Source organism: Podarcis tiliguerta, assembly GCF_965153285.1.
Source record: "Podarcis tiliguerta genome assembly, chromosome: 9".
Lineage (NCBI taxonomy): Eukaryota > Metazoa > Chordata > Lepidosauria > Squamata > Lacertidae > Podarcis > Podarcis tiliguerta.
In genome coordinates, this window is record NC_139542.1 from 15,830,913 (window position 1) to 15,856,229 (window position 25,317).

Consider the following 25,317-nt stretch of genomic DNA (forward strand, 5'->3'; position numbering starts at 1 on the left):
AGGTGGCGGGAAGGACCAGGGGCTTTCTGTGGTTCCACAAATGAACAATTGGCTTCTAAAGAAGGTTACAATTTCTCTTACTAAAGAAAATAGGGGGAGGGGGGACGGAGGGAAAGAAATACCAATCTAAAATGCTGGTTTCAAAACCATGCCATCAAAATTAAATGCATACAAGTGGCAAAGTACAGTGGTACCTCGGGTTACATACGCTTCAGGTTACAGACTCTGCTAACCCAGAAATACTATCTTGGGTTAAGAACTTTGCTTCAGGATGAGAACAGAAATCGTGCTGCGGCGGTGCGGCGGCAGCAGGAGGCCCCATTAGCTAAAGTGGTGCTTCAGGTTAAGAACAGTTTCAGGTTAAGAACGGACCTCCGGAACGAATTAAGTACTTAACCCGAGGTACCACTGTAAGCTTCAACATGGTGTGACCACACTTGGAATACTGTGTCTCCAAGACCACACCTAAAAAATGATATTGCAAAGCTGGAAAAGATGTGCGAGAAAGAAACCAAAACGAACATGGTGCTGGAGCAACTTCCATATGACAACAGAGACACAATTTCTCTGTTACGTAATGGAAGGGAGTTTCGGCGTGTAGGTGTTGCCAACTGTAGGGTGAATCCTGCACCATACAGAATGGACGAAATGGTTATCTGCAAGAATGCATCTCCTGCAGACAATAGCAACCAACTGGTTATGTAAGAGGCAGGGAAATCTTTTAGGTATCCCGGTCCCAAGTTGCGTAGGAGTCATGACAATATCTTGGACTCTTTGACAAACCAGAGTTTGAAAGCCAAGAAATGGGTTCACCAATGCTAATTTATAGAAAGAAAAAGCCAGCTTTGATAATTAAACAACTGTGGTCTCCAATTATGAACGTCCCTCATACCTTTCCATCATTATTCAACCTTCCCTCACACCTTTCCATCATTTCCCAAAAGTATTGTACTAGATAATGGGGATGCAACAACGATTGCCTTTTGCCCTTTTGTTTTGAATCATTACACATCTGTTACTTAAAGTGAGGTTCAACAACTTTTCTTCTTGTGGGCCTGTCAGAAACAAACACTGTGGAAGAGCCACAAGGCACACACACACACACACACACACACACACAAACACAGTACACCTTGCATCATCCATATCCCTGTGAGGAACGGCTAAGGGAGCTGGGCATGTTTAGCCTGGAGAAGAGGAGGTTAAGGGGTGATATGATAGCCATGTTCAAATAGTATATAAAAGGATGTCATATAGACGAGGGAGAAAGGTTGTTTTCTGCTGCTCCAGAGAAGCGGACACGGAGCAATGGATCCAAACTACAAGAAAGAAGATTCCACCTAAACATTAGGAAGAACTTCCTGACAGTAAGAGCTGTTCAACAGTGGAATTTGCTGCCAAGGAGTGTGGTGGAGTCTCCTTCTTTGGAGGTCTTTAAGTAGAGGCTTGACAGCCATATGTCAGGAGTGCTCTGATGGTGTTTCCTGCTTGGCAGGGGGTTGGACTTGATGGCCCTTGTGGTCTATTCCAACTCTATGATTCTATGAACTCCCTCTACCAGTTTCTCTTAGTGAACCCAGGTCAATGATAGACTCCTTTTCTCAAGCCCTTAGCTGTTTTGCCTCTATATGGTGTTGTGTTCCCCACTGCTACAACCCAGCTGACAATGACTCCCTCCTGCCCTAAACAAGAAACACTCTTCTTAAGTTTGGAGCAGTTAAACATGGACTTTCCCTCCCCAATGAATTAATCTAGCCAATCTACAAAGACCTTTGGAGGGTCAGAGCAAATGTTTGCAAAGGGACTTGCCGGGGAAGTCACTTGTACCTGTTCAGAAGTTGAAAGGCCATGTCACCCTCGCCAAATATTTGGGTACTTAAAATATAATCAAGCTGTTTTGGTTGCTGAACTATATTTAATGGCATTCTGCTCTGACCTCAGATAGAAGAACCCTGCAAAAAAACAACTTCCAGAGCAATTTGAACTAAAGTAAAAAAAAAATCAAAGTTGCATGCTAAGTCCATGCATGCAGAAGAACAAGTTTCGGATGGGGTGGCAAAAGGGACTGCAGCACACCAGGCCGCAAAAATCTGGAGAAATCCCAGTTTGGGATATTCCTCCAGATTAAAAATATAAAAGTCTGTATGCAACAGGGGACGAGCATATCAAGAGAGAAACATCCCAAGCACAGTCTGATTGCCAGCCATACTGCTTTTCTGTTTGTGCTCAATTTTTATTGTTACCTTATTTTTCCATGTATAAACCAAGATTTTCTTACTGCAAAGTAATGTTCAAAATTGGGGGCTGTCTTATACATGGATAGTGCATGGGGGGGGGGAGGGTGATTGGTTGCAGCCGCGATTCCTCTCCCCCCCAAAAAGCTCAACAACTCTGGGGAATCTCCCCCCCATTTTCTTAAATTGGAGTCCCCCAAAATAGGGCTCATCTTATACATGGGGGCGTGTTATACAGGGGAAAATACGGTATGTGTTTATAAACCACTTACATACCACTTAGTTGCAACTGTCCCCAAGCAGTGTGCAAGCAACACAACAATGTAATAAGTTGAAATTTTAAAATGAAAAGACAGGAGAGAATTTCAGAATGTGATCATTCTCCTGCAGCCTGAAGTAACAGCAGCATCAGTCTACTGTCTCGGCACTTCAACATTCATTCTGCAGCATGTATAAACCAAGCCTAGATGTAACCTGACAACTCAAGAAGTCCCAACAGTGGAGGAATGGCAGATGAAGATGATGGACTTTTTGGAGCTAGCCGACCTTACTGGAAGAATCCGTGAACAGGAGGAGGAGGAGTACCAGGAGGAATGAATGAAATTTAAAGACTATTTAGTTAAATACGCTAAGATAACTTAATTGGAAAAACTTGCAAATAACAGATAGGCTTAGGATTTAAATATGTGATGTTACAGAATCATATGTTTAAAGTTAAAATGAAAAGAAAGAAAGATGTTCAGTGATTAAGTTAATTTTATGAGAAATCTGTTTTGGAAAACTGTTGCAATGATATACACTGAAATTCAGCCAGGGGGGTTTGAGGAAGTCACTTAACAATGTTTACTAAGATTGGGTTAAGTACAGTTAAGATCTATGTTTGTTTGTTTAAAATGTTTGGAAAAGCAATTTTAAAAAATTTGGGGGGAAAAATAGATGTAACCTGACAACTGAGGATTGCACTTCAGCATTTGATGAAGTGGACTCAAGTCCACAAGAGGCAAACAATAAACCTGTTCACCTTTTAAGGTGAAGCAGGATTATGCAGTCCCTTCCAGGCAACTGCTTATTAAGCATTTGTTCTGATTTGTTTGCAGGAAGACTGAAGGATGCTGCGTCAAGCAAGGGATTTTCCCATCACGTTCCTTATCCTCAAAAGTCACATTGCGGGTGGGATAGGTTTGTAGCTCAAGAGCAGCAAATCAACTTTAACTGTGCAACCTGAATCTGCCAGCAGGTGCAGGAATCCTGCCAGAAACCCTAGGTTGTTTTTGCTTCAGAAAGGAGGGGTGGGGAAAACCCAAAACAGGTGTGTGTTTTTTAGCTGTACAGGCATCTCAGGTTAACGGAGAGGTTTGTTGATTTTGGCTTAACCCGACTGCAATAGTGTCGGATCTGTTTTCCTCCTTATCATTCAGGTTCAGCTTGGCAAGCCTATCTCTTTTGTAAATAGATAGCAAGGACTTGGCCTCTGCAGGAAGTCGTGGGGAGAAGTTTTCCAAACAAGTCCAGGATATCACGAGGATTTGAGCAAAAGCGACAATTTTAAAGCAGTGGTGCTTTAATTTGACTGTGGCAGGTGAAGATGCATTATCAGACGTCAGCAATTATACATTTTACATAACACAGCATTCTTGCTTCAAAAAGGGGGCATTGGTGACCTGTGAAGTTCCTTCCAACTACATGTTTCTAAGGTAGGGGTAAACAACTGGCCTATTGAAGAGTAGCACTGCCTTCCTTACACTTTCCTTCCTTCTCAGCCCAAGGGCAAAAGAAGTCTGGGGCTGTGTGGTGCAGAACATTGGGGAATTGGTTGCTTAGCAATATCTGGTGGATCACAGGTTCCCCATCTCTTGGGTGGACAGTACTGAGTTAGATAGACCATTGGGTCCAACTTGGTATTAATGAGTTCCCTATGTTTCTAAAATGGTGTTTGCAACCTCACTTCCTTCTCAAAGCGACCCTCCAGGAAAACAACTTGCTGCCCTTGCAATCTCAACTTCCTTCCTGGCTGCTCCCCTTGCTTATTTTGCCAACCTATCAGATGTCAGGCACAATTCAAAGGTGAGGCTTTAACCTTACATGGCTTGGGTCACAGGAACAAAAAGTACAATCTGATCCTACTTTGGGAGCCCTTGCCACCATAGGTTAGGCAAGAGGCAACAAGGAACTGGGTCTTTTTGGTGGTGGCTCCCAACTCAGGAATATTCTGCAGAGGGGTGCTTGCCTTGTGCCTGTTGAGTGAGTTTCAGCACCAGCCACGTACGTTAAAATATATATTTGTCCAGGCGCTTAATAGTTAATTGATTCAAATTGTTGCTGTTTTTAATTGTTTTACCTTTTCTTTTGTAGTGACTGTTTTGATGCTATTTTAAGCCTTGATGCATTGCAGGGAGTTAAGATTAAATGACCCTCAGGGTCAAAAGGGTGGGATATAATGTTTTTAAAACATGGAAACAAGAAAGCCAATCAGCCTTACCTTCCATGCAGAAATACTACCAGTCACTTGGGAAGATGTTATAAGCTAGGGAACCCTATGTTTTTACCTGCTGCCATACAGCTCAGTTAGTGGAGCACAAGACTCTTAATCGGAGGGTTGTGGGTTCGACTCCCATGTTGGGCGACAGATTTCTGCCTTGCAGGGGGTTGGACTAGATGAGCCTCGTGGTCCCTTCCAACTCTATGATTCTATGATTATTTGGCTTGTCCGGCACTAGATCAGCTGGTTGTGTTCCTGTGATAACTATCAGTTGCGTAAGTTATCCAAAAACTGAAGGTTCAATGGAATGCCTGCTGATCTCCATTTAATATCTAAAAGATGCCGTAAAGCATTCTGCTTAAGATAAACACTACATCTGGGGAGACCTGCAAACTGCTTCCTTTTCACCCTAATGGTATGTTCTTAATAACATGTTTATGTGGACAGAGCTGCCCAGCTTCTGCTGCTTTATTCCTTGAAGATTAAAAATGAGAGGATAGGATGGCAGACAACTGGGAAGAGGCACATCTGTTTACTATCTGCAGTCTGGCAAGACTCCCTGGATGGGTAAGACAGAAAATGGGTCAAGAAGAGGTGGAGAGAATGACTGATGCTGTACTCCAGCCAAGGCTGCACCCTTCCTTTGAAGTCAACAGTAGCATGTTAATACAGACCAAACACAAGTTAAGTTGCGTAACAAGGAGTGTAAGAATGAGGTTACTAAGCAACCCCAACAGAATGCATGGAGGAACTGTTATGGAAAACGTGGTCGAGTGCGGAGAGGCTACGGAGCCATTCTTGCAGTCGGAAAATCAAAGGTTCTGCATCTGCAAAAGACATCCAAGCATTCTGCCTCGAGAACTATATATCCCAGCACCAGGCACAAGGCCAATGTTTCCATGATACAGGGCAGAACTGGGGAACCTGTGAGCCACAGCGGTCCTAATCTGGCCTGGGAGGGGGCTGGTTCCCCATCTGCCCCCCACCTGATGCCATATGGGATACGGGGTGAGGGCAGGTGATGCTGCAGCTGCAAAGCAGTAACTGGGAGCCTCGAGCGGTGTTCTGGTTGCTCCTTGTATTTGGTGACTTTTAAATTGGGCATGAAATGAAGTCCCACCCAGGGGCTCCCAAGTGGAGCTGAGCCAAGCTAGGCTGGCCAGGAAACCTCACTTGGGATTGGCTGCAACTGATCCCTAACAAAACAGGATGCTGCAGCCACTGTCTGAAAACCCCGCTTTGGGAGGGCTCTCCCTTTGACTTCAAGCCAGCCTTGTTGTTGTTTGTTGTTTAGTCGTTCAGTCGTGGCCAACTCTTCGTGACCCAATGGACCAGAGCACGCCAGGCACTCCTGTCTTCCACTGCCTCCCGCAGTTTGGTCAAACTCATATTTGTAGCTTCGAGAACACTGTCCAACAATCTCGTCCTCTGTCGTCCCCTTCTCCTTGCGCCCTCCATCTTTCCCAACATCAGGGTCTTTTCCAGGGAGTCTTCTCTTCTCATGAGGTGGCCAAAGTATTGGAGCCTCAGCTTCAGGATTCCACTGAGCACTCAGGGCTGATTTCCTTCAGAATGGATAGGTTTGATCTTCTTGCAGCCCATGGGACTCTCAAGAGTCTCCTCCAGCACCATAATTCAAAAGCATCAATTCTTCGGCAATCAGCCTTCTTGATGGTCCAGCTCTCACTTCCATACATCACTACTGGTCAGCCTAGCGAGGACAAAAAGCTGGGAGACTTGATACTGTGCCCAAACTACCCCAACTCTCAAGTAATCTGAATCTTTTGCAACGTGTCCCTGTTTATGCCCCCTTGTCAACGTGACTCCATGTTAAAAGTAAACCACTCTCCCAGTAAAAGGATTTGTGGCTGCTTGAATGTGTTGTCGTGTGCAGGCAAAGTGACTTTCCCTGAAGCCAATGGAATTTAAGCTACCTGCCGGATAGCAGAGCCGGAATCTCCTCTGGGATCTACACAGTTTGTACAAATCAAGTAGCACTACCTGAGCAAGAGACTCTCAGAGCAGTTTTCCTTATCACTCCCTCCCTCTGAACAAATCAACTGAAACAAGCAAATAAACTTCATTTAGTGTTTCTGTCTTACGGATGGTGTATTTGGGGGAGATTTTCCATTGCTCTTACATGTGCTGTGACCAAACACATGGTTGTATGCTTCAAGTTTGTATTGTTTCTTTTTATTTGATAAGGAAAAGTCTTATCGAACTGTTTTTTAAAACAAGAAAAAAGAAACTTCCCATTGTTTTCAGCAAAGTGACCTACTAAACTAGGCTTGGGACGAATGGTGTTTTAAAAATTAGGGCATCAATCCTGCCATTTCTTTTTTTGTGAGTAGTGACACTTTAATTAAAATAATATAATGTAATATAATTTAGTTATTTATGTCTGTTTCCAAAGTTTCACTTATTTTACCTGTATTTTATTGAATATTAAGTTGTGTATACTCGTGCTTTGAACCATTTTATGGATTGTAACAATAATCTTATTATGTATACCATTTAGAGAGTTTTGTAATTAAGTAGTCTCTATTTTGTTCCCTAAATAGTGAATAAAGTGTACTATTCACAAATTATTTATTGAATTATGGCCCGCCTATCACCCTCATACATAAACACTTTTGCCCTTTGACAACTGTGTGGTACAGCTTAAATCATGAATCCTGACCCACAAGGCATGTTAAGAGGTACCCGGATGGGTGGTGAGGTCCAAAGTACCAACATTATCTCATTGGGCTTACCTATGTTATGAATATAAACAGCCAAGCTGTTAAGAGTGGACCCACAATACCCAATACAGATAACATTCCACAAACAGGGAGGGCAATTAAAATGCTGGTAGGCTGATTACACATCAGCTAATGTCTTCAATGGCAGGAGCATAGGTCAGAGACTCGGCTCCAAGATCAATACGTTGGAAGTAAAACGAGCCTGAAGATCTTCAGTTTATCTCTCAACTTAATAATTTGCAGGTACCCATAAAGAGGCCACCTGGTCACGTACGCAGTCTAAGCACATCTGTGAGTTTGGCCTCTGCCACCAAGAAGCGTATTTCTGGATGGTGCTACTGGAGATTTCAGCCCCAGGCCATCTCAGGCTTGGAGTGCAATACAAAGGACATCAGTTTGCCCTCTCTAAACCATATTTTTATTACAATGTGAGTTTCTTACAATACATACGAAGAGCAACCACATAAGCAATTTGAGGGGAAAGGCTATCGCTCAGTGGGAGATGAAATGCTTTGCATGAGAACTGTTCCCTGGCAGCTCCAGTCAGGGATAGGGATGGCCGATATATCGATATATTGTTGAAAACTGGTTTGAAGTCCACATCATGATATCCGTTTTGTAATTTTTGATCTGGCAATATATTGCAAATCATGATGTGTACATGCTATGCAAAAAATCACAATGTGCAGAAAACCATGACTCCAGCCAATGCCTCTACATAGCTCCGTTTTTATTTCAGACACTGCGATACATCAGTATATTGCGATGTTTACCTGGGGATATATATCACAAAGTTGAAAACCAGGTATTGCCCAGACTTAGGAAAGGCTCCAGCCTGGTTCTAGGCCTTCATAAATACCACCCACTCACAATATTATGGTACATTTATTATGATGTATCTGAGAGCTTAGTGCTTATTGCCACAATAAATTTGTTAATGAGCAATAAAAAGTCAGATATGGCCCTACTAAGGAGTTATTTATTTACTACGTTCATATCTCACCTTTTCTCCGGTGGTGTACGTGGTCTCTCCCCTTTCCATTTTATCCTCGCAACAACCCTATGAGGGAGGGTAGACTGGGGGGACAGAGACTGGACCAAGGTCACTGAGTCATGGCTACTGAGTGGGGATTCGAGTCTTGGTCTCCCAGGCCATAGCCCGACGCATGAACCATTACACCACACTCAACGCTCGCAGTCTGAAGCAGTAGCGGTCCTGCGCTACCCCCCCCCCGAATCCTGAACGTTGAACATGGCAGTCTGCAAAATAACCCTTAACACACAAGCAGCTGCAAAGGAATCCTGCTTGTGTGCGGAGCCTCTATGAGTCTGCAGCTGCTCACTGGTTGGGGTTTGATTTTGCAGTGTCCAGTCAAAGAAGTGCAGTCTAGCTTGTGCTTTAAACTGGGATTGTTCTGCATGTGAGTAACAGGTGAACAGAATGGGGAAGGAAACTCCAGGCCACTCCCTGCCTGGCCCTCAAAAGCTTTCCCAGGACTGGTCCTGTTTTGCACCCCGAATGTTTCTGCATGAATGTGTGTTTGAACTCTGATCATGCCTTTTCCTTGCTCAGATGCAGGATAGAGGGGTGTGTCTGAGTGTGCATAGTAACTACCCTACTGTAGGAGGGCAGCAGTTCTGTTTACTGCTCTCTCTACCCTGTGTGGGTGTGAAAAGGATCCCACATCCCTGGACTAGGGTACCTGTCAGGGGACTGCCATCGGAACAGAGAAGGGAGGCAGAGGGACAGTTGGAACCTCTGAAAATCTTGAAAAGCCGTTCCTCTTCCTGCGGTGGGGAAAGCCACACCTCCAGTGGGGATGGGACCAGAGGATGCTGCTGGGAGCCTCAGCACCATACCTAGTCAGCCCCAGCACCATACCTCCGGGTAAAGGAGGGGAAAGGGTTAGAGGATGCTGCTAGGAGCCTCAGCACTGCTCCTGGCCAAGCCGGCCAGGAGGGAAGCATGACGCTTCCATCGCCCACCTTGCGCAGAGGTGTAAAACGCAAAGAAGGAAGGAAAAGGCTGGGGGTGACTAAGCTCTTATGCTGGGGGAGGACCCGGAAACGACCACTCCCCGATTCTGCTAGCAATTGAGGCAGACATGAACTTGTGGTTCTGCACTGTAAATAGTTTTTGCGCCTAAATAAAACCTGTAAAGGGGATGTGGGTGGCGCTGTGGGTAAAAGCCTCAGCGCCTAGGGCTTGCCGATCGAAAGATGGGGTGCGCTCCCGTTGTTCGGTCCCAGCGCCTGCCAACCTAGCAGTTCGAAAGCACTCCCGGGTGCAAGTAGATAAATAGGGACCGCTTACTAGCGGGAAGGTAAACGGCGTTTCTGTGTGCGGCTCTGGCTCGCCAGAGCAGCGATGTCACGCTGGCCACGTGACCCGGAAGTGTCTCCGGATAGCGCTGGCCCCCGGCCTCTTGAGTGAGATGGGCGCACAACCCTAGAGTCTGTCAAGACTGGCCCGTACGGGCAGGGGTACCTTTACCTTTACCTTTAAAACCTGTAACAGATAGGTCAGAGTCCTGCCTGGTTACTCACGAGCAACCACCATTGCCATCTGACAGTACCCTTTGCAGAACTGTATGCCAACATGTTCACATGTTAATGCATTACTGTGCAATCTGCTAATAATCCACCAAGCATTGGGTCGTCGTCGTCGTCGTCCCCCCCCCCCCACTTTTCCTTTCTGCCTCAAACAGAGTCCCTTGCCACCAACCAAGCCACCATCTTTAGAAGAGACTTTCACAAAAGCCACCCAGCAGAAGCAGGACTTAAGCAGCGAGGGGCCCGTGCGAAGGGTTTCAGGTTCAGTTCTGGATATCACTATGCAGAGCCGGTGAATGCCACACACTTGGCACACAAAGGGTGCCAGGTTCAACCTTCAACACTAGGGAAGTCTCCCTGCCTGCGGCCCTCAACTTGAGAGCTGTTGCCAGCCAGTTCAACACTGAGTTAGAAGACCAAGAAGACCAACCACTTACACTTCAACTCCTTCCGCACTTGCCATTAACAATTGCCTTGCCTTTTGAACCTCATTCTCACTACCTCTCCATCGAAAACCGCTTTCTGTTCGTCAGCCGCTAATGCAATATATCTTGCAAGTGACTCTGAACAGGCACCAACTTCCCACTCGTGGTCTTGCACAGTGCTGGCATTTTCCAGAAGAGCTTTGCGCCAAGGCAAGAGACCACCCCACCAATGTGTGAAAAGTCCATGATAATGCCTCTTCCGTGTCAGGTGGACTCAACACACAGCTGGCAGAGTGAGAAAAAGGTATTCGGTTTCAAGATCTGAGCAAACAATGGGAGGGAGGCGCTACATCTTGACTGTGAAGGGTCTACGGGAACAAAACTTGCATCCTGAAATGCTAAAACAATGGGAGCATTATATTCCATCCTGGATCTACTGCTGCTTCCACATTCAAGACCATCCTTCATCTAGCTCACTACGAAACAAAGCCCCTACCTGGAGATTAAACCTGGTACATTTTGCAATCCTTGAGTTATGGCCCTTCCTCCAGTTCTTTATTGACACATTAGTTAACAATAGGCCCTACTGTTTAACGATGATGGTGATGGCAATAGAATTCAGCTTTAGGAGCTGACACAGTAGTCTGTTGGCATCATAAAAGCGACTGCTTATGTTTACAGCCCCCAGGATTTGGCCCAGGCCCATGCATGTGGTTCAAAGTGCATGACTAATGGAATTATTAGTCAAGGTTGGTGAGAACTAGAACGGTACTTTCTTTCGGGGTGGGGGAAGAGTCAAGATCACACTCTGAAGAGCTTTTCATCTCATGGCCCATAGCAACTTCACTTGTTTCCTTGCCTGTACCCAAAGGAGAGATATGAGAGGGAAAGCATGTGTCTGTGGACTGTACCATCTCCAACTCTCTGGCTTTTTTTTAATGCTCCTCCACACAAAGAAAAGCCCTGAACATGAGAGGAAAATACTAGGCTCAAAACCTTTTAAGGGGAGGGGAATTTTGTTATGGAGAGAAGCATTAAGGGACGTGGATTTCCACCCATAGCCTGGAATGGTACAGTCCACTTGCGAGAAGGCTTGAGTCAAGGGACTCAAACAGGTTTAGTTCTGCCAGGATAGCTTAGTTGGTAGAGAAGGAGACGCTTAATCTCAGGGTTGTGGGTTTGAGGCACATGGTGGGCAAAATATTCCTGCACTGCAGCGGACTGGACTTGGCGGCCCTGGGGGTCCCTTCCAACTTTACAATTCTAAGTTCTGAACAGCTTACAGACCCACCAAGCCCTTACTCCGTTTAAACAGGGTACAGTGGTGCCTCGCAAGACGAAATTAATTCGTTCTGCGAGCTTTTTCGTTCTACGAGTTTTTTCGTCTTGCGAAGCACCACTGTGTATTGACGGTTTCCCATAGGAATGCATTGGCGGTTTAAAAAAAGAGGCGCAAGACGTTTCGTCTTGCGAAGCAAGCCCATAGGGAAATCCGTCTTGCGAAGCAACTCAGAAAACGAAAAACTCTTTCATCTTGTGAGTTTTTCGTCTTCCGAGGCATTTGTCTTGCGAGGTACCACTGTATTTGCTGAAAATCAGCTGCAAAAATAAAATTATAAGGAAAAACAGAAATATTTGTTTTAAGGAGGCCTTTGTTAGAATTATTTTTATGAATCAATACAGCAAACCGAACTTCTCCAACACATAGCCCCTAAGCTAAATATTTAATGGACAAAATTATGAAGCACCATCAAGATCTCTCAGTACAGGAATGCTATTTTCCTAGAGAACACATTTCCAGTCGAGTGTTCCAGTGGAGAGATATGAACTGCTACACTGCTCAGGATCCCCAAGATATTAAAGGGAGGCAGATGTTTCTCATGAGCCAAAGTTGTTCAGTTACAAGAGTGGAGCAGCAATTCTTGCAATCAAAGACGGAGCTCTCTTGAGAGGGGCAGAATTGTCAAAGTTTACTCAAGTCAGCATTAATGAAAGATGTTTGGGCAGCAGGTTTTGATGCTTTTTATTCTAAGTGTAAGGACAAAAAATCCTGTAGGCTCAGAAAATATATGTAAGCAAGCAGTATTATTAATATCGCAATGGAGTTCCTTTTATTTTCTAGATGAAGTCAGCACGCCAGATTAAACCACACTATTTATGGCACAAACAGTTTTTATAGGCAGCCATAAGAGGACTCAGAAACTATTACGATCCTGTTAATGCTTGAAATGGTATTTATACCTTTCCCTCTTCACAGACCTGGCAGCTTGTCTATAAAAACCCAGCTTCAAAATAGTTTTATCGTATTCTATTTTGACATGAGCAAGCATGCCCTGTCACTCACTCGCCATATACACACACACAGAGAGAGAGAGAGAGAGAGAGAGGGGAGAAAGAAGCTGCTGGCCTGTGTTAAATCATCAAAAGCAACGGTTTGACTGTCCCCGAGGCAACTTTGAAATAAAACCATTGCCCTGAAAACTCTACACAGATATTTCAAAAAGCAAGGCAGCATTCCTAACCCATTGCTCTCCTTTCACTGCATCACAATAAGTACTGTTTAGGGCACTTCAATCCTGGACAAGCCAACTTAAGAGAGATAGATCACTTACAAATTACATGTGTCTAAGACTGAAGTACAAAAGACATGTAAAGGCACCTCAGCAAGTCAGAAATAGGGAAGCAAATACATTAAAATACCCATTTACTAGCAGACGACAACACTCCTTCTCCAGCTTTTATCGAAAGCACGTTTCTGCCCTAAAACAGAAGTCTTCAAAGCGGTTGATACTGACCCGTGGGGTCAGTGGGACTGTGCAAAAAAATAAAAATAAATCTTTTGTAACCATGAGTCATGGGGGGAAAGGCATGAGCATGTACAGAGTGCACCTCTCATGCCAGTGAGGAACCTCTGCATTTAATAAGACGATGCCACAATATAACAGTATTCTTTTATTTTTAGTTTCATAAACCTAGCAATGGTGACTAATAAATGTTGATTATATATTGATATTTCTTGACTTTGCTTCATTGACATTCCTAAGAATTTGGGCTGGGTTCGAAGGCAACTTCACAAGCTTATCATGGACTCAACAAATTCAGAATTCTGGGGAACCTTGCTCTATACAACATAATATCTCAACTTCCTTGACTCAGGAGCAGTGCTCACTGTTTTCAGTAGGATCTGATCCCAGGTAAGTTAAGACGATTGCAGCCAAAACTTACTTGGCTCCATTCTGTAAAAACCAGCCTGCTGCTTAAATCCTGAAAATCCAACTATGTCCATTTTCCCACGATCTGGTCCAGGGGAAATAAAAGTTTCATTCTATACAAAACCAACCTGGAACAACCAGAGAATCTAAACTTGTGACACGTGGTAGAGAAAATCTGCGCTGTTATTAACATTTAGGCTGCAAGTCAGTGAGGCTTAATGGCTCTTACTTCTAAGTAGACATGCCTACGGTATTGCATGATTAAAAATCATGGAATAAGCGCAATATGTAACCATAACATAAGCAACCTTTCGGGAAAATAAAAAGCATATAAACCAGGGTATATTTGCAGTGAGTTATTATTCTACAACCTCCCTAGACATGCACATGGTGTCTATTTTGGGTGGCGGGGGAGGTTTGATATAAAGCATGCAGAATTCAAAGACGCAGTATTTCTGCATTATTGCAAATGTATCCCAGCAAGATCAGAGAAAAGAAACTGTTTAGCAAACAGCCTGAGAAGATTAACAGGCAGCTGGGCAGAAAATTGGCCAGATCAGATCCCACCATTTGAAACATGATTGCAAACAAACATACGACGACGAAACAGGAGTTTTTTTACCTTTGCAGAGACATGATTTCACAAGCCATTCCTGAAAGTTTTCTCTGAAGGGGAAACTGGGAGCTGACCTCCTTCACGTCTTCCTCTCTGCACTGCACCGTAGCCTAACACAAATCTTTTTTTGAAACCAAAAATAAAAATAAAATAAAAATCCCTGCCCGCAGCCAGCAGCGCTGAAGGCTCCAACCCGTCGCTTCCTGCCTTGGCTCCGGATTCAGTGCTCTAAACTAAAGCTACCGGAGACATTCAGAGAGACACGCTCTCTCCCTTTGCAAGCTGCGATTATTTACCGTGCGCGAAGGGAGAGGCTTCAGGTTTCCAGCCCGCTCGAGGTCTTCCCCCTTTTTTGTGCGCCCGTGCAAAGAAAAATATAAAGCCACCCTCCGAGTCCACTTTGACCTTTTGTTCCCGAGGAAGCAGCTGAAGCATCCAGCCAATCAGAAATAGCAGCGGGTGACAACCAGTGCAGGCTGCTCGCTCGCTCGCCTCCTCCTCTCCTCCTCGTAGGCGCGTCGCCATCCCGGGTAACTTGAAACTTTCCCCAACAATTCCGCCCCGCCTGTCAATCAACTGCGCCCAACGGAGCTTGAGAAGCCAGAGAAGGAGGCGATAAAAAAGGGACTTTCAGCACAGCATGGGAGGAAATAAGAAGATATTTGGGGACCTCTGCAGCCCCGCAAGTCAAAAATAAAAAAAAATATGGGGCTTGTTATTGACTGATGGGAAAGTGGGGTTGGGGGAGAGGAGTGGAAAACCCAAATCAGGACGCCGGAATAAAGCAGCAACGACCGGTTTCCTCCTGCAAAAGCATCCTACGTGCTCAAAGCCCCATCGCCACGGTCTGGGCGATGGGACTTCGCGCGCCGCATGCAGCGCTTTCGCTGTGCAAGCCTCTCCAGACATCACGTTAAGCACGTCGCTGTCACTTATTCATTTTCGGGAGGGGAAGGAGCAAGCAAACCAGAGCATCTTTCGAGTGCACTGGCACAAGCCCCTCGGGACCTTTTTAGGGAACAGCAAGCAAAAGTGTCTTGGAGAACGCCTTGTTAAAGACCAGCAAAGAATTTATCGTGGAAGGCAGAAATGAGGGCAAGTGATACTTGCCTTCTTGATGGTAAGGTAAAGGGACCCCTGACCATTAGGTCCAGTCGTGGCCGACTCTGGGGTTGCGGCGCTCATCTCGCTTTATTGGCCGAGGGAGCCGGCATACAGCTTCCGGGTCATGTGGCCAGCATGACTAAGCCGCTTCTGGCGAACCAGAGCAGCGCATGGAAACGCCGTTTACCTTCCCGCCAGAGTGGTACCTATTTATCTACTTGCACTTTGATGTGCTTTCGAACTGCTAGGTTGGCAGGATCAGGGACCGAGCAACGGCAGCTCACCCCGTCGCGGGGATTCGAACCGCCGACCTTCCGATCAGCAAGTCCTAGGTTCTGTGGTTTAACCTACAGCGCCACCCACGTCCCCATCAAGAACCCGCGTTCTTGATGGTAGTCATGGGCAAAGCCAGGGGCCGGGGTGGTGGGGAGCTGGCCCCCAAATCAAGTAAATAAATAAAGGAGAAATTGTCGAAAGATTTTAACAGATTTTTCTGAGCATTTGGGGTCCAAAGAAATTAATTTAAACAAAACCCAAAAAACTGTTGTTGAGACATTTCATTCTGAATCTGCAAGAGAAATCTGGACAGAGGATGTTGTCAGGTGGGTGTCCTGCCACCCCCCCCCCCACAACATAAATCCTGGCTATGCCCATGATTTGCAAACTCCACAAACACATAAGCTCATCTAATGGTGCTGCTGTTTTAGGTTGGGATTCAATCATGGGCACATTTGGGATGCTCAAGGAAAGTTTACTCCGCCACAAACCCAGTTTCCCCTTAAAATATTTTTTCTTTTTGCAGGAAGGGAAGTGATGGGTAATGCGCTGGAAGGTGTGGGTTGGCTGCTGCTTGATGCAACATGGTGTGATCTCCGCAGAAACAAATCAGAATTAACGTACGATAAACAACCCACGTCATCTAACCTCCCTGCAAACTTTGCGCAAACAAATAAGGACAAATGCTCCATAAACACTGTCGTCGTCATTTATGAATCACTTCCAAGGAAGCATCTTGAAGCAATTTCACAATGCAATGGAAACACATATAGAACAAGTGCATGTATCAACACAATTCTGAATGAACAGACTGTTGTTTTTGTGGCAACAGACTAACAGTTGCCTCTCTGAGAAGTATTTATTTAAGGCTTTTATACATAGCCCTTCACAATATATCCCCAGGGCGGGATAACTAAAACTTTCTCCCCTTGCAAATGAAAATGCATAGTTAGGCAGCAATCCTATGCATATTTACATAAAATCCAGTCACAAAAGGTGTGCGCAGTACCAGCTTCTTATTAAATTTTGTTTTGTTTTGTGTTTTGGGGGCACTGGTTATTTCATAATCATTTTTGTTGTAGTTTCCTTTCACGTGTTTGTAACAGGGTAAAAGTAGTTTATTGTTTTCATTATTGATATTATTGTTGTTTGGGTAAATTTTATTATATATTTTGCATTGACTGTTTGTTTGTTTTTTAAATTCATTGCTAAAATAACCATGTTTTGTCCAACAAAGCCATCCTGTCCGCGTAAGGACTGCTGCTTGCACAGAAGAATTCTCCCCTTTCCTCTCCCCACGAGCCTCCAAAATCTGCTCCTGGAGGGTTGGGGGAATGCCCAGAGCAGATTTTAAGGGGTGCAGGGAGGAGGAGAGGGAGGGCAAGTTCTGCTGCACAAATGGAAGTCCTGGATACAACCCTTTATAAACAAAGTGTGGAAGAAGAAAAAGAAGACGGCATTCAAAGGAAAAAGCGGGCAATTAAAGGAGCAAGGTTTCAAGTATATATATAAACATTAAAAACGAAATTCAGATAGCACATTCTCCCATTCCTTCTCTCTCACACAGTGGTCATGCACCCAGCTGGAGACGTGCACATCTGTAAGTGATTAATAAAACCTAGAAACTTCTGCTCCTTTTAAGTAGATACTGGAAATCACGTGATTTACTTGACAAGCCAAATATTTAATAACAGCGATTTTCTTTTGTGAACTGGCCTGAATTATTTGTTACTCCTTAATTCTGGACTGTCAGCAACATAACAAATAAGGCATGTGTGCCTGTATACATCACTGACGCAACCCAGGAGCATGGGACATGCAGAGTGAGGTTTCCCATTGACACTCCTTCATATATTTCCTAAACAATGATGCCAATTTACAGCTATTATTGACACTACTGTATCATTCTTACAACCAGGTATTGCATCCCTTGGTCACACTGCGTACCTTATACATGCTTTCTTTAATGACTTTAAAATATTCCGATACAGAGTATTTTTTAATATTTACAGGTTTGTTTGTTTTTTTCAAAAAAGTCTCAAGGTCTGATTTTCATTTTCAAAAATGAAACAAAATTTGTGTGTGTGTGTGTGTATAGGTAAAGGTAAAAGGACCCCTGACCATTAGGTCCAGTCATGACCGACTCTGGGGTTGCGGCGCTCATCTCGCCTTACTGGCCGAGGGAGCCAGCGTACAGCTTCCGGGTCATGTGGCCAGCATGACTAAGCCGCTTCTGGCGAAACAGAGCAGTGCACGGAAACGCCGTTTACCTTCCTGCCTATTTATCTCCTTGCACTTTGACCTGCTTTCGAACTGCTAGGTTGGCAGGAGCAGGGGCCGAGCAACGGGAGCTCACCCCGTTGCGGGGATTCGAACTGCTGACCTTCTGATCGGCAAGTCCTAAGCTCTGTGGTTTAACACACAGCACCACCCGAGTTATATATATAACCTTGTGTGTATATGTTAATGGAATATGGAAAAGCTTTGTCTTTAGACATCCCTGTAAGTAATTTGTTTCAGAATTAGTTTGGGGCAAACTTTCTGTCAAACCCTGGAGGGGTGCAACTCAACTGATATTTCTGCCATTTTCCCTCAGATTCCTGGCAGTTTCTAAATTTGCACAGCCTATCTGGCTATTCTTCCCCTTATGTGCCTGTAACGTTATAAAGACCAACCTTCCCCAGCCTGGTACTCTCTCCAGAAGTTTTTGGATAGCTCCCATCAGTCTTAGCTGGCATGGCCATTGGCGTGCTGACTGGGGATGATGAGAGTTATAGTCAAAAACCTCTGGAGGGTGTCAGCTTGCGGGAGACTGAAGCAGGCTTATATGAAGGGCCCCCAACCAATAGATCCAATCAATTATTGGAGAAGGGGGGTGGGTAGAAGGGATTGCTTAGGATCAACAATCAAGTGGCACGATCAGAGATTTGTTGGTTGATACACGAACCTGTGGGACACGGGTGGCGCTGTGGGTAAAAGCCTCAGCGCCTAGGGCTTGCCGATCGAAAGGTCGACGGTTCGAATCCCCGCGGCGGGGTGCACTCCCATCGCTCGGTCCCAGCGCCTGCCAACCTAGCAGTTCGAAAGCACGTCAAAGTGCAAGTAGATAAATAGGGACCGTTTACTGGCGGGAAGGTAAACAGCGTTTCCGTGTGCTGCGCTGGCTCGCCAGATGCGGCTTTGTTACGCTGGCCACGTGACCCGGAAGTGTCTCCGGACAGCGCTGGCCCCCGGCCTATTAAGTGAGATGGGCGCACAACCCTAGAGTCTGTCAAGACTGGCCCGTACGGGCAGGGGTACCTTTACCTTTTACACGCACCTGTGAATCACTGGCTGCAGAAGTACCTCCCCCATTAGACATTTTTTGGGTCAGGTTAAAATTCTTCTCTCTCTGTTCCGAATACAGCCTGATGGAGAGTTCTGTGAAACTGCAAACCTTGTGCCATTTAAAAACTATTAGCTGTGGCTGATCCTCTGAAATATATCATCTTGCGACTTCTGTGCCAAGGAACTATGTTTGGCAGGGATAGTAAATGATCCCAGGCACTAGTTTAAGGGGTAATCTACAGCCAGGATCTTCTAAAGTATGTGTTTAGAGCGGTGAGTTTGAACACAGGCCATGGGAATTAAGCGGAGTTTTTGAGGACCAAATGACCCCATCAAACATCAGATACAGAAGCTTACGGCTTCTTCCTCTTGAGTTTGCCTTGCAGGCAAGGGAAACGCTCCATTCAAAACATAAACAGTGACCTAGCATGCATGCTGCTGTGGCCTCCGGAGGACACAGCACAGAATAATAGTAGCACATAAACAGATGCTGACAAACTGTGAAGTGTCTCGGTTTTAATGTGCCGTTAAGCTGTTTGTTTAATGATTGTAAATATTAACAGTCCAGCTGAGAAGTAGATCTCAACATAACGATGCTTTGGCTGCAGTACTGCACAATGTGGAGAAGCGGAAAGGTTCTTCTGGGGAGTTATGAACCTAAAAAGAGCCCCTTGGGATCAGGCGAAAGGCCCATCTAGTCCTGCATCCTCTCCACACAGTGGCCAACCGGATGCTTATGGGATTCCTCTTCTACTAGGCCTCTGGCTGATTATATACCCTTTTAAATGCGCTTGTGGGAGGAGGTGGCAGAAGGGGGTTATTGTTTCGTTTGGGTCTTGTTTTCACTGTGCATTTTGTGTTTTTATCTTGTACAGTGGTACCTCGGGTTACATACGCTTCAGGTTACGTACGCTTCAGGTTATAGACTCCACTAACCCAGAAATAGTGCTTCAGGTTAAGAACTTTGCTTCAGGATGAGAACAGAAATCGTGCTCTGGCGGCGCGGCAGCAGCAGGAGGAGGCCCCATTAGCTAAAGTGGTGCTTCAGGTTAAGAACAGTTTCAGGTTAAGAATGCACCTCTGGAACGAATTAAGTACTTAACCCTAGGTACCACTGTATGTTTATGCTGTGAACCATTCTGAGATCTGCGGATGAAGAGCAGTATAAAATAAATAAAATAAAATAAAATATAAAATAAATTTCCCATGGGGTGTATAGGGTGTTAGGGGAGCAGGAGTAACTTTGTTGGGGGACACGTCATAATAATAATTAATAATAGTAATATTTATATCTGTGCTCACTGGAAGGGCAGATCGTGAAGCTGAGGCTCCAGTACTTTGGCCACCTCATGAGAAGAGAAGACTCCCTGGAAAAGACCCTGATGTTGGGAAAGACTGAGGGCACAAGGAGAAGGGGATGACAGAGGACGAGATGGTTGTTCTTGAAGATACAAACATGTTTCTCGCAGATACAAACAGTGTTCTCGAAGATACCAGCATGAGTTTGACCAAACTACGGGAAGCAGTGGAAGACAGGAGTGCCTGGCGTGCTCTGGTCCATGGGGTCACGAAGAGTTGGACACGACTAAACAACAACATTATTTATTTATTTATTTATTTATTTATTCATTCATTCATTCCTTGCCCATCTGGCTGGGTTTCCCCAGCCACTCTGGACAGCTTCCAATAAAATATTAAAAATACACTAAAACATCAAACATTAAAAACTTCCCTAAACAGGGCTGCCTTCAGATGTCTTCTGAAAGTCAGATAGTTGCTTATTTCCTTGACATCTGACGGGAGGGTGTTCCACAGGGCGGGTGCCACTACCGAGAAGGCCCTCTGCCTGGTTCCCTGTAACCTCACTTCCTACAGGGAGGGAATTGCCAGAAGGCCCTCAGAGCTGGACCTCAGTGTCCAGGCTGAACGATGGGGGTGGAGATGCTCCTTCAGGTATATTGTTTTTTATAGGGTAGTTTGTCCACCTTTGGTCCCCACCCTGAACTCAGCACTCACCTGTGGCTCCTAGAAGCTGTTAGCATGCAACAACAGCCACACCCCAGGAAGGGCTTTGACTGGCCAGCTAAACCAGGTGAGGGTAGCTGATGGGTCTCAAACCCTTGGTGAGTTAGGGACTTCTTCTGCATGAAAAGACAGGCTGAAACGGATTAAGCAGACAAGACCAATGGTGGATCCAGTGGTCAAGAAGATAGTGCTGTAGAGGGGCAGATGGGGTTTGTCAAACTCACAAGGCAGCCCATCGAGGAGAAGGAAAACTCTGAACCTACACCTCTACTGCCTTGCAGGCTATATCTCATGAGGATGGGAAGATGGAGTCAGTTATGTGCTGTGCAGGCCAAAATCTTGCAGAGGCTTTCTAAGAACTGACACAGAAAGAGCACAGGGGAGCCCGGAAAGGACATTTCTGAAGTCCAGGCATGAGTACAGTTGCAAATGTAGCCAAAACAGCACCACCGATCCACAAAAATCAATGGATTCCAAATACAGCCCTTCCATGCTAATTAGTCTTCTCATGCATCTGTAACAATAATAGCTATTGCCCCAAATTAAACACAGACAGGGCTGATCAGGATTGGACAGAAAGGGGTGTATGTCAGAAAGCTGCCTAGCTTCATTAGCCTAGCAGCCAATACTATTATTACATACAACATTAATTACAGAGGAAACCAGAGACATGACTTCACTTTTTAAAAATTATTATTTTTAACCTTGATAAGCTAGCGAAGTGCATACATTCTTACCAAGTGGGCATCCCCAGTGCCAAACTGCAAACCCTGGCACACTTACATCTTTCCAAAATTGGGAATCTGCTCTACGTGGCAATATTTTAAGGCAGAGCATGAACATTTACTTTTCTTTTATTGCACAAGCCCCTGTGTATCTAGAGCAAGCCAGTCACCGGGTTTTGCAGAAAAGAGAGAGCACGAAATGGAATTTTCCATTTAATCAAAAACAGAGCACTGAAATTTCATCTGCAGACTCCTCCTGAGTCTTCCATCGCTTCCTAAAGCAAACAAGCCTGAGGGTGATAGGATATTAAACACCACGTATTTACTTTGAAATCAAATTGTCTTCGTATTTCCTCTGTTCTATCCATTTTAATGTTATAATCTGCAAATGCTACAAGCGTTTCCCCTCTGCTCTTCTTAATGCCAGTTTTTACAAAAACGCACAAGCCAGGGTCAGGCATAATAGTTTCCTGCTATGAGAATGTGTCAGATTGAGCCTCAGGTTTGCACATTCTCCTTTGTGCATGGAAAGAAAGAAATTCAAAGCTTCCTTTTGCAATTTGGAGCAAACTGCAGATTCCAATGATGTCTGAAACTGTGATTTGGACAGATCAGTTACGTAGGCAACAAGCCATGACCTGAAACAACAACAACTTGATCCTGGTTTGATCCTCACTGCCGGATTGTAATATTTGATATCCGTTTCCCAACGCCTCCCTTTACTGATCCATAACAGACTGGACACCTACAAACCAATAATAAAACCAATAATAAAAGAAGAACTAAGGATTTCAGAAAGTTAAACGCTAGGCTGATACCATCGCCGTCTTCCCAGTATGCCACCAAAACCGTCTAAATAAATTATGTAGCAGTTTCCTTTCTTCAGAAACATGAGACACCAAGCAGAGACAGAAAAGCAATTTCTAATTAGGATACGGGGCAAATCTGATTTAGCTGTGCCCATGTGGTTTGAAATAAAACTTGCTGATTCACAATACCTGCAACGCCCCCCACTTTTGCCCCAGCCAAGGCTGTACCTGCCCCACACCTGATGTGATACATGTAGACCAGGGGAAGTGTGGCTGTGGGGGCTCATTAGGCTTGCGGGATGGAGTTACCCATTGCTGCCTTGAAGGCAAGTTAAGTTAGTAACTAATTATACTTGGCCTGAAAAAGAGTGTGAGTGAAATGGTTAAGTCTAAAAGACTTTAGCAAAACTGTATTTAAACTAAATGATCCAAGCATGGACTATAGAGGCTGGCTCAGATGGGACACTAACATCTCAGGGAATCTGGAGTATTGGCTTCACCCCACGAAGCCCCTTCACACCTTCTCTATGAACTAGAGCTGGGAGATATATCAATACATCATCTAAAACCGGTCTGAAGTCCATATTGTGATACAGTGGTACCTCAGGATGCAAACGGGATCTGTTCCGGAGCCCCATTCGCATCCTGAACAGAATGTAAAACATGACTGTGCGTCTGCGCATGTTGCCGCTTCCGTGCATGAAGTCATTTTGACCGTCTGCGCATGCGGCAAAACCCGGAAGTAATGTGCTCCGTTAGTTCCGGGTCGACGTGGAGCGCAACCCGAAAATACTTATCCTGAAGTGTATTTATCCTGAGGTATAACTGTATTGGTTTCCTAATTTTTGACCTGGCAATATATCGCGAATCACGATGTGTGTGTGTGTGTGTGTGTGTGTGTGTGTGATGCAAGAATCACAATGTGGGGGAAACCATGAGGCCAGCCAATGTTCCATCCTTATGTCAGACATCTGACATAAGGATGGAACATTGTTCCATCCTTATGTCAGACATAGCTCCATCCTTATGTCAGACATCTCAATATATCAGTGTATTGCCAATGTTTAGCAGGTGGTAATATCATGATGTTGAAAACCAGATATTGCCCAGCCCTACTATGTTTGCGACTTTGGTGGTTTCCAAGCAATTTGCAGCTATTATAATTCAAAGCTTTTCCTTCCACCAAGAGCCTATGAGACAAGCTGAAAAGCTGTCACTTCGTTTCACTGACTCATTCTCTGCACTCATGTGTAAAGACGAGATACCTACAATTATGTGAGCATCTCAGTTCACCAGATTATGTAATTCTGCCGTCAGTCATCTAGAAGAAGGGCATTGCGTACGACTAGCCAGCTGCAGCTCAAGTTTTAAGGAGCACAGCCAATAAATAGTTGTTTGCATAGGCTCCCCTGGAACTTGTGTGTGTCTTGGGTGGAGCTGGACGAGAATACATTGCTGGTCAGCAACTGGCCTTTACGGGAGTTGACACACCCAGCATCAAAACATGTTAATTTTGCCACACGCTGGCCTATCTGACTATTTCTTGGCTCCCTCGGAGGAGGCCTGGCAGCAAGTTTCTCAAAGGGCTTTCTGGGAACATATCAAGTTATTAAAAACTGTCATTCAATCTGTCAGGGGAACAGCATATGGAACACTTTGCTGGGCCCTTTCTGGGACTGCCTCAAGACACAAGGACACTTCAGATTCCATTTCCCCTTGTATTGTCACATCCAGCCTTGGGGTGATATATATAGATATAGCACAAAAAAGGACAGAATGCAAACACAAACATATATACAGTGGTGCCCCGCAAGATGAATGCCTCGCAAGACGGAAAACCCGCTAGATGAAAGGGTTTTTCGATGCGCTTCACAGGACGAATTTCCCTATGGGCTTGCTTCGCAAGACGAAAATGTCTTGCGAGTCTTGAGATTTTTTTTTGCTCCCCACCCCCTTTTTCTAAGCCGCTAATAGCCTTTTAGCAGCTAATCCGCTAAACCTTTAATAGCCGCTAATAGCCGCTAAACCGCTAATCGGGTTGCTTCGCAAGACGAAAAAACCGCTAGACGAAGAGACTCGCAGAACGAATTAATTTCGTCTTGCGAGGCACCACTGTATTCAATTTTTTGTGTGTCAATACTCATCAACATGGGTTTTTCTGGGGGGTGGGGCATACTCCCCACCCTGGGGTCTTAAATGTATTTATTTTTAAGGACCCAGACATATACTACTACTACTACTATTACTACTACTACGACTAATTTATAGCCCACCCATCTGGCTGGGTTTCCCCAGCCACTCCAGGCGGCTCCCAACAGAATATCCAAAGGCAACTATGTGGTGTGGCGCTCATCTCACTCTTCAGGCTGAGGGAGCCGGTGTTTGTCCAAACAGCTTTCCCGGGTCATGTGGCCAGCATGACTAAAACACTACTGGCGCAACGGAACACCATGTTGAAAGCCAGAGTGCACAGAAACACCATTTATCTTCCACCACAGCAGCAACAATTTATCTACTTGCTTTTGAACTGCTATGCTGGCAGAAGAAGGGTTTGGATTTGATATCCCGCTTTATCACTACCCAAAGGAGTCCCAAAGCGGCTAACATTCTCCTTTCCCTTCCTCCCCCACAACAAACACTCTGTGAGGTGAGTGGGGCTGAGAGACTTCAAAGAAGTGTGACTGGTCCAAGGTCACCCAGCAGCTGCATGTGGAGGAGCAGAGACACGAACCCGGTTCACCAGATTACAAATCTACCGCTCTTAACCACTACACCCAGAAGCTGGGACAGA

The 25,317-nt window shown here is 45.0% G+C and overlaps 1 protein-coding gene across 3 annotated transcripts in view; it reads right to left on the bottom strand.

Moving 5' to 3' along the window:
- The window catches only part of FAM13A (family with sequence similarity 13 member A), a 135,149-nt gene that overhangs the window by 50,991 nt on the left and 58,841 nt on the right, over positions 1 to 25,317 (bottom strand). Inside the window, exon 1 of one of the 3 annotated variants that reach the window (XM_083398273.1) lies at positions 14,267 to 14,759. The exons of the other annotated variants lie outside the window; for them this stretch is intronic. Within the exon in view, the coding sequence (XP_083254399.1) occupies positions 14,267 to 14,295 (29 nt within the window). The 5' untranslated portion in view covers positions 14,296 to 14,759. Of the gene's footprint in view, positions 1 to 14,266; positions 14,760 to 25,317 lie in introns of those variants that run through there. 3 annotated transcript variants of the gene reach the window in all.